This window comes from Adelges cooleyi, unplaced genomic scaffold (assembly GCF_023614345.1).
Source record: "Adelges cooleyi isolate 19-005CV unplaced genomic scaffold, UGA_ACOO_1.1 ACOO_flye_CR_arks_rails_tigmint_CR_PRNA_167, whole genome shotgun sequence".
Classification (NCBI taxonomy): Eukaryota; Metazoa; Arthropoda; class Insecta; order Hemiptera; family Adelgidae; genus Adelges; species Adelges cooleyi.
In genome coordinates, this window is record NW_026095824.1 from 392,721 (window position 1) to 402,011 (window position 9,291).

At 27.0% G+C, this 9,291-nt stretch overlaps 3 protein-coding genes and 1 non-coding gene across 5 annotated transcripts; 3 read left to right on the plus strand and 1 right to left on the minus strand.

Annotated features, from left to right (window-relative positions):
• The first annotated feature begins 97 nt into the window (after positions 1–97).
• On the plus strand, positions 98–204 carry LOC126832973 (U6 spliceosomal RNA). The gene has a single exon (XR_007684823.1). It is a non-coding gene; the product is annotated as a U6 spliceosomal RNA (small nuclear RNA).
• Positions 205–1,028: 824 nt separating this feature from the next.
• LOC126832944 (guanine nucleotide-binding protein-like 1) lies at positions 1,029–5,885 on the plus strand. 2 transcript variants are annotated; one of them, XM_050564002.1, is made up of 11 exons: positions 1,029–1,388; positions 1,533–1,653; positions 2,085–2,439; positions 2,667–2,877; positions 2,950–3,054; positions 3,397–3,488; positions 3,583–3,705; positions 4,056–4,181; positions 4,257–4,407; positions 4,475–4,711; positions 5,497–5,619. In XM_050564002.1, the coding sequence occupies exons 1-10, from the start codon at positions 1,286–1,288 to the stop codon at positions 4,663–4,665; spliced, it is 1,578 nt and encodes a 525-aa protein (XP_050419959.1). In that variant the 5' UTR covers positions 1,029–1,285; the 3' UTR covers positions 4,666–4,711; positions 5,497–5,619. The 2 variants fall into 2 exon arrangements, with proteins under 2 accessions (XP_050419959.1, XP_050419958.1); XM_050564001.1 differs by having other exon boundaries at positions 1,032–1,388; positions 4,475–4,615; positions 5,497–5,885.
• A 533-nt stretch (positions 5,886–6,418) lies between these two features.
• LOC126832947 (protein SREK1IP1-like) lies at positions 6,419–7,376 on the minus strand. Its single transcript, XM_050564007.1, has one exon. It carries the CDS (start codon positions 7,146–7,148, stop codon positions 6,747–6,749), a length of 402 nt encoding a protein of 133 aa, XP_050419964.1. The 5' UTR covers positions 7,149–7,376; the 3' UTR covers positions 6,419–6,746.
• Positions 7,377–7,466: 90 nt separating this feature from the next.
• On the plus strand, positions 7,467–8,876 carry LOC126832948 (NADH dehydrogenase [ubiquinone] iron-sulfur protein 6, mitochondrial). The gene is made up of 3 exons (XM_050564008.1): positions 7,467–7,682; positions 7,878–8,054; positions 8,670–8,876. Exons 1-3 carry the CDS (start codon positions 7,557–7,559, stop codon positions 8,736–8,738), a joined length of 372 nt encoding a protein of 123 aa, XP_050419965.1. The 5' UTR covers positions 7,467–7,556; the 3' UTR covers positions 8,739–8,876.
• Positions 8,877–9,291: the final 415 nt, after the last annotated feature.

Here is a 9,291-nt window from a genome sequence, read left to right on the forward strand (position 1 = left end):
TCGTACTATATACAGAAACTCCATAACGAACTCTCGCATGTGATCAAAGTATGTAATGTGTTTGGTATATATACTGAGGGATACACACTGAAACGTTGTACTTGCTTCGGCAGTACATATACTAAAATTGGAACGATACAGAGAAGATTAGCATGGCCCCTGCGCAAGGATGACACGCAAAATCGTGAAGCGTTCCACATTTTTTGCCAATATTATTCAACATTTAAATTACTTTTTTTTAAATTTTATGATAATATAAATACAATTTTTTAATATGTAATTTTTTTTTCTTAATCAGCCAATTTGTCAATTTATTACATGATGAATGTGCCATAGAAACATATGCAGCCCATTAATTGGCTACTATAAAATACAATTATAAATTCCTAATGTAATATATTCATAAATTATAGGTAACAACTAACATAAAAATATTATAATTATGAATTATTATATTATAGCATGAATCGAAAATATGCATATGTAAAATAACTCGGAACAATATTATATAATATAATTTAAATAATAATATAATTAAATATTACCTTGGTAATGTTGATATATATTATTTTTTATTCCTACTGAATAAACGCGTATTTAAAATATCCCAACATGGGTTCGATGTAATAATAATTCCAGGTATTTATTATATAATTCATAGGGTCTTTAATATTTTATAGGATTTTGGCGGTCTAGACTAAATTTGGATGTATACTGATTACTGTGTACAATTTAGGATGGGACAAATAAATGAATACATATATCAAAATATCGGCAATTATAACTAATTATTGATAGATTTTGATATTTACAACTGGATGATAGTACCGAAATTCATTTTTTGTTTTAGGAATGGAAAAACTATAACAATATATCAAAATAGCAGTACATTTTAATATTTATAACTGAATCATAGTACGATATATTTGTACATTAGACCCATCCCTATGTAGAATAATCTCGAAATTCAGTGACGAATCTCGTTACTTCGAGAATATTCTATACCTTTATTTAAACTTGGGCCACCAGTCACCACCACACATATTACATATCATTGTAATCTGCGCACTATTTACTGATAACGGTAAATTAGAACACAAATAGGAGGTATCAGAGGACTATTCACTGTTACAGTCTTAACCCTTACACCACAAGGATAATATTATGAAATAATGACGTTTTTCGTTTGAACGTTAAAAATTTAGAATTGAGATTTGAGAATTGCAAGCTATCAAGTATCTATTTTTTTTTTAAATTTAATTATTTGTGAAATGTAATATTCGATATGCCACAAGGACGCCGTAAACTGCCTTTCAGTGGCAAACAGAAAAAGCAACAATTACAAGAAAAAAAGAAAAGAAAACAGCTAAATTCCGCAACTGGTGATGGTAAATTTTTAAAATAAATGATTTATTAATATTTTGTAACAATGCTATTATTGTTAAAGTAATACAAGTATATATCTATTACATTTTTTTAAAATACTTAAATTGTAAAAATTACATTTTATTATATTTTCATGATTTAAATAGAATTTGGATATGAAAAAACAGAACACAATTCTAAACCAGTAAAAGAACGGGATACAGAACTTAACATTCAAAGCATTAATCAGCAGCCGTTGCATCGTGGTGGCAGATCAAATCCTAACCAGTAATCTTATAATTTACATAGTATTAAAGTTTTATAGAACATTGATGTAAATAAAATACTTTTATATTAAAATGAACTCAAGTTTGATAGGAATTTGAATTTTTCTTAATAATACAAATTATAATAAGTCAATTATTACAATTTACTATAGTAATTTTTGTAATGTTTGCTGAAAATGATAAAAATGAATCCTAAATGAATGCCAATCACATTAGATATTAAAAAAATCGCAATTTTACTTGCTTTTGCAAAATACTTATTATTATATATTATCATTGAGTATATATTGTACAATATACACTCAATGTTATTATACAAACATTTTGAAAAATTTTCTATGTAAAACACATTTATTTTTGCTTTTATAACTAGGCATGACCATTTATTATTTTGTTGTATACGTAATTTACTAAAGTCTTGTTTTTTCATAGGTATGTACTACAGTTCAGACGTGAAACTGAAGATGAATTACGTAAGAGAAAGGAAGAAGCTAGAAAAGGGATTATTTTTGTCACCGAAGAAGAACTAGAATTTAATCCTGTTCCATATTTTAGTGGTAATGAATTAGGTTTTCCTGTCAGACCTAAATGGAATGCTGAAATGACAAGGGAAGAATTAGATAATCGTGAATATAGTTACTTCAAAAACTATTTACAGTCTTTAAAACAAAGAAATGATTGGGAGCAATTGAGTTATTTTGAATTAAATCTTGAAACATGGCGACAAATGTGGCGAGTAATGGAAATGTCTGATATTCTTGTATGGGTTGCTGATGCCCGTTACCCTGTAAGTAAACTGAGTTGTGTACTTACTAAGATAAAAGTTAGTTAACTTTTTTGCAAATTGCGATAATCAAATTACTTAATCTTATTACTTTCTATTCAGTTTAAAATTTAATAATTTATCATTCATTAATTGGAAGATAAAATATATTTGAGTGCCGAATAGTGAGGACTGATAATATTTGTTAATATATGATAATAATTAATAGTAATTTTATTATTACTTTTTAGGCTATACCTCCTTACCTATTTACTTATGTGTTGAAGACGTTAAAAAAAAATTTGATTATAATATTGAACAAAGTAGATCTGGTTCCATCAGCAGTAGCTTTAGCTTGGAAGTATAAATTAATCGAAACTTATAATCTAGAAGCTGGCGATAAAGCAAAAGTACACGTAATATTCTTCACTTCGTACATTAACAGTTCCGAGTTTAAAGAGGGTGGGCAATTTTTAATATACATAATCCATTACTTAATTTTCATATTAAATTTTTAACTTGCTTTTTCTACAGGTATACAAAAGAAAAAACCCAGGGGTAAATTGAAAATGGCCGCAGAAGCTGCAGAAAGCTTGTTGAAAGAATGCAAACATATCATTGAAAAATATCAAGCCAAAAGTATGCAATTTCAAGTTTGTTGTTTAAATATTAGTCAAAAATTGGTATTTATTGCAATTTATGAACTTGAATGTTAACTTGGTATTTTTTTACATAAGTTGGTGTGAAATTTCATTAAATATCAGTATTGAGTATAGCCAAAAAAAAAAGTGGTGGTAAAGGTTGATACACATTGAAATATCAATATTGTTCACTACCACAAGTATAATATTAATTAATGTATATATTTTCATAAGAATAAATATTTTATATTTTAATCAATTATATGCATTTGCCATACTTGTTAAATTTAGGTAATTATTGTTATTATTGTAATTACATTTTTAATTTTACTCGTTTTAGTCGATTTGGATAGCTGGGAGTCAAAAATAGCTGAAGAAAAAGAACAAGAATATGATAATGAAGAGGACATAGAAATTGGAGAAACAATTAGTGTTAGTTTATAATTTATGGATAATTCAAATAAATACTATGTTTAATATTTATTAGTTAGTTGATTATAATTTAATTTATGCCTTTATGTTATAGACTGCTCCAGTAACCAGTTATGAGCATTTTGATTTATTTCAAAATAGTTTTTTAACAATCGGTCTCCTTGGACAACCTAACGCTGGGAAGTCTTCGGTGTTAAATGCATTGATGGGAAAAAAGGTTAAGTACAGCAGAATAAATTAAATGTATAAATAAACATTGAAAATGTACTGATTTGATGGTACTATTTTTGGATTTCATAACACAATAGCTTTATTAGGTTTTCTGTTTATATTTTATTTAATTATCGTCTGTCTAGAATCTGATGAACATATGATTAAAAATTAAAAATTAAAATAAACAAAAAAAAACAATTGAATTACTATAGGAGTACGCTAGAAGCTACAGTGTTTTAACACTAAATTCTATTTACACAAAAATTTGCTAAAAAAAACTTTTTAATTGATAAGTTCCTCTGATATTAAACCGAAATTATGTATATTAATTGTATTTTATATGTATCAATTTAGGTGGTGAGTGTTTCTCGAACACCTGGGCACACAAAGCATTTTCAGACGATATTCTTAACCCCAACAGTTCGTTTATGCGATTGTCCTGGCTTAGTATTTCCTTCCAAACTGCCTAAACCCATACAAGTAATATATTTAATCAATAATACAAACATCCATATTTATGAGTTTTATGAATTATTTGTATGAACAATTTAAAAGGTACTGATGGGTTGTTATCCTATTGCACAACTACGAGAACCTTATTCTACAGTGAAATTTTTGGCTGAAAGATTAAATCTTGTAAAAATATTGAACCTGCAACATCCTGAACCTGGGGAAGACGAGTGGTCAGCTATGGACATTTGTGACAGTACGTTATAGTAGAAAGCTTTCGCTGTATTAAAAAATATATGAGGTCTAAAATTATTTTGTTACAGGCTGGGCTATAAAACGTGGTTTCTTGACTGCAAGAGCTGGCCGACCGGACACGTATCGTGCTGCTAATCACCTTCTTCGAATGTCTCTCGATGGAAAAATTTGCTTATCATTGAGACCAGAAGGATTTACACAAAATAAAAGTATGAATTTCCATCATGGATCCATTTGTAATATTATACGCAGCGTTTGAAAAAAATGGGTTTTTTTTAATTGAAAAGACTCTGTGTTCAACTGTTGTAAGCGATTTTTAAGTGATTATAATTTATTTCCTTAAATCAAAAAAAAAAAAAAAAAATTATATCGTTTTATTATCATTTGTACATTTTTTTCGAATTGAATTAATGTTTTTTAAAATGTTGTTAAAATATTATCGTATTGTTGGAAGACATTTTAAAAACTTCTTTGAAACATTAATTCAATAAAAAAAAATATGTTTTAAGAATTTAAAATGAAATGTAGACATTATTTTTTAGGCTGGTTATCAATTTAGATATACACTTACTAAAAGAACGTGATAAAAATGTTATTTTGTTAGAAATAATTATTTAATTACACAGTCTTTGTATCAAATAGGAACCACAATCAATATATATATTTTTTGTGAAACATTAAGAAAAATATATTCGTGTAACAGGAGTATTGTATTTCTAGGAGTAGTAATGTTATAGTAAATAGAAAAACATGACATTTTTGGGGAGCTATTTATGTAATTAATGAGAACAAGGCCCCCCAAAGATTTTCTGCCTTACGGTTTAAAGTGGATAAATCAGGTTCTGAATTTACATTTATCTTTAAATCATTCTTCAATGTGTTCACTGTAATAATGATATTACGTTCTAAATTTTAATCACTGTTGTTTTATTCAGTTTGTAATATAGCTGTACTAAAATAGTTGGGTTCTTTTAATTTTGAGTTGAATAAGAATTATCTTAAGTACTTCTTTCAAAAATGAAATTTTCATGTATTGATTTTGATGAAATAATATATAAAAGAACTAATGATGTAATCTGAACATTTTTAGAACGTTGGTATTCATCAGAACATCTGAAAGATGTTTGGAAAATAAAAGGAGTTGTCGAAGAACCTGAGCGTTATGAACATTGTTCAGTGGAAGTATCCGATGACGAACATGTACAAAACACAGATGCAGTTACTCACAGCGATACTAATGAAGACGATGATGAAGACCTATGCGATAGTGACGAGTCAGAAGTTTGCGGTGCTATTTCATCTAATAAATTTGCTGCTTTAGAGATGTCCGACTGAATATAACTTACAGGTTACATGAATGTAATTTAATTTTGATGTTTTGTTATTTTATTCATTTTTGTTTATAAAAATATGTATTCCCAATACTTTTTTCCTTATTATATTTAATTGTGACTTGTTTGTTTTACAAGATATCACTTATGTTGTTTTATAGTGCACTTATTTCTCTGGTATAAATCATTAAACAACAATTTTTGAAAAAAAATATTTGTAGATTTTTAAATTCTTTGGGAAATGATTTTACATTAAACGATTCTATATCATTTTTTTATTCAGACTTTACCATACTATTTAGCATTTAATTGTTTTAAAAAAAAAACTTTGTTAGGTTTCGCTACTAATCCTAATAGGTTTTCTACGATTTCTCAGCATATATTACAAACATTTTTTTGTTAGTTATATTATTTATATTGCCAACCGATTTTGGAAAAGCTCATAGATAAATAGCAGTTGAATATGACTGCTGTGATATACTAAATTTCATGGAATATCCATACATTCACTTATGAAGTCACATTGTTAGTCTTTGTACCACTTCAACATCTGTACGAAGTAAATGAGATAATTTGAACAAAATAATAATCAACAACTTTCAATAATTCAGAATTTATTAAAAACATTTACAAAGGTCCGGTATATCATGACAATAATACATTATTTAATTAAATTATTCAATGGTATTACTTTTAAAAAATTCTTAAAGGTATTGTTATTATATAGCATTACATAATACTTTTTAGTATGTAGAATAATAGTTTAAATCTTATGAACTTATGATTTTCAGAGTAGAGTAATACAACTATATAATATAAAAACAGAGTATTACTGTTTAAATATTACGTGTAATAAAGAACAAAACCTTGTATATTAAACATAATATTTTTTAAAACATCTAATTTTATTTTTCAGTCGTAAAATAAAAAAAAAACTTTTTAACCTTAACATACTATTGTTTATAAAAAAATTGTACTCTTAATATTATTTCTTACACATTACAAAATATTAATCTTTTGATTTTTTTACTTTTTTATGTTTTTTGTGTTTCTTATGTTTCTTTCTATGTCGTTCAGATTTGCTTTCAGAATCGCTACTTGAAGAATCTGAATCAGAAGATTTGTGTTTACGTTTTTTACTCTTTCTCTTTTTCTTCTTCTTTGTGGTTTCATTTTTTAATTTCATCGCCAGTTCTGCCTCACGCAACTGAACCAATGGCGTTACATACGGTTCGTCCGACTCACTGCTTGTACTACTTACGTCGAGTACAATATCCTTATTGGGGTCGATTTTGATGAAGTTACGACACTGGAATGTTAAATGTCCAGAGTATCCACACTTTTTACATGCAGGACGTGTTGTCGTCTCCTTGGCAAAACCGGAAAACTTGTTTTCCATTTTGTTGTTCATACTTGGTGGACTTAAACTGTGTGAAGGCACAGTAATGAAAGTAAAAAAAAAATGTTGGTTATCTACACTATAGTGCGGTGAATTGTTAGCTGTTGAATATATAAAACGATTGACAAACTGTATAATTGCAAAACATAGCACTCATCTAAAAGTATTGAGTAGGACAAATAAAAAAGAAACAGTTAGCAAACAAACGAAATATTTTGTCATGCTTTAACTGATTAGTCTAACACATTATCATTAACTTTTATCATATTATAACGTTATAAAAACAAATGACAGATGTTTTCTTATCAATAACCATCCTGAACAAAATAATTTTTTTCGTTATCGCCTATCACAGAATACACTTAGTTGTGACTTTTGTAAAACAATTTTATTTTATAGTTGTTACTGAAATTATTAAATATGGCTTTAAATTTATTAAATTTGAGAACATCCGTTAATTTGACCAAACGTATGTTCCTCCCTAGTGTGGTTCAAACAGTCAAGTATTCGTGGGAACCAAAAGAAGTTGAAACCCATACTGGACAGGTTAGTTAGTTGTCAGTAATAAGAAACTCATTTTTTTGAGATAATGATATTGAACTTCTATAAAAGAAATACATTTTGTGAATATAGTTTCTATGAAGGATATTTTCTGTCATTTTACACTTCAATTTGTATTATAAAAATTGCATAACAACATAAAAATAATTTTTTTTTAATGTATTATTATGTTTTGTGTAGAAATGGGATAAGGACGATTATAGATTACAACGTTACATAGATAAAGAGAAGCAAGTAAATCCAAACTTTGCCATTGATCTAGTCAAACAAGTACCACCTACAGAATGTAAAGAACGTGTTGTGTTTTGTGATGGTGGCGGTGGACCATTAGGTCATCCAAAAGTCTATATAAATCTGGTAAAAAAACTTTTAAGTATACTGCAAATATTTTAGTTGTGTGAGTTCTAGTTGCGCTTCATGGATTACTAGTAAACAATTGGATATTTAACTAAACATTCTTATAAAAACTTATATACTTTCTCTGTATTAGAAAATTAATATATATGTAGTTTTTAAAATAATTTAACAAACGTTTTGTTCTAAAAAAAGTTAAACTAGTTATTTAATAATTTTAAAGATTTTTCAATGTTTCAAAATTGAATAAGGAATATTATTTCAAAGATGTCTTCTGTACTCTGTACCACGAAAGAGCGTACTTTTGCAGAAACCATAACGCGTTACTACTGGCTGTGCAGGCGCATACGAGAGTCACTCGTTTTTTGTTTTTTACGCAAGTAGTTTTTGTTCCCTTGTTGCCTGGAATATAGAAAAAATGATGCATTCGTTATTATATTGAATTAATATTGCCATGATACAATAAATAAAGTTGGTCACAATTCACAACCAATATTATCTAATATAAATCCACTTTTAGTAGGAAATTATTCAATTTAAGCAAATTTATTATTTTGAAATATTTTTTGGTTAAAATGTTAATAAATAGTTAATAATTAACAAATATATTTTTTTCAGGATAAACCTGGAAATCATTCCTGTGGCTACTGTGGTTTAAGATTTGTCAAGGAAGAAGGCGGTCATTAAATGAAATAATTGTTTTGAAAAACGTTTAATTTCAAATAGATGTCAATGAATACTAGCATATTGTAAATTTGTTTATTAGAAATGTATAATGTTTATTACAAGAAAAAAACTAAATAAATGACACAAATATTTTAAAGAGATATTGTGCATTATTTAAGACATGTTGTTTGGTTTGTGAGTTATATCATAAACTCTAAATGATAAATATGTCATTGAAATCAAATTTTTCAAAAAGATAATTGAAATGTATGTAGTGAATAATATGGATAATTCAACATTTATATTATATTCAAAAATAAAAAAATGTACTCTTTATACATGCTGAAAATTATTTTTATTTTTAAGATATCCATTTCATGTTTATTTTACAATTCTTATTTTTGTTAAGAGGACGCCATACCCCTATTTATTAAGAAGTTTGGAATAGGTCATTTTTTTGCAAAATCTTAATTTAAAGATTAAACTGTGATGTGTAGTTATTTGCTTAGTATTACGGACTCATTTTTAGTAGTTTTATTTTTATTGGATTATCACAGCATCCTTGAGAGCGATT

What these genes read in the sequence shown, in the direction of transcription:
- LOC126832947 (XM_050564007.1), bottom strand. Translation starts at nt 7,148, where the DNA reads ATGAACAACAAAATGGAAAACAAGTTTTCCGGTTTTGCCAAGGAGACG.
- LOC126832944 (XM_050564001.1), top strand. Translation starts at nt 1,286, where the DNA reads ATGCCACAAGGACGCCGTAAACTGCCTTTCAGTGGCAAACAGAAAAAG. An exon ending in AAATTCCGCAACTGGTGATG is followed by an intron (nt 1,389 to 1,532) that starts GTAAATTTTTAA and finishes TGATTTAAATAG; the next exon opens with AATTTGGATATGAAAAAACA. An exon ending in TGAAAAATATCAAGCCAAAA is followed by an intron (nt 3,055 to 3,396) that starts GTATGCAATTTC and finishes TACTCGTTTTAG; the next exon opens with TCGATTTGGATAGCTGGGAG.
- LOC126832948 (XM_050564008.1), top strand. Translation starts at nt 7,557, where the DNA reads ATGGCTTTAAATTTATTAAATTTGAGAACATCCGTTAATTTGACCAAA. An exon ending in TTGAAACCCATACTGGACAG is followed by an intron (nt 7,683 to 7,877) that starts GTTAGTTAGTTG and finishes TGTTTTGTGTAG; the next exon opens with AAATGGGATAAGGACGATTA. An exon ending in CAAAAGTCTATATAAATCTG is followed by an intron (nt 8,055 to 8,669) that starts GTAAAAAAACTT and finishes TATTTTTTTCAG; the next exon opens with GATAAACCTGGAAATCATTC.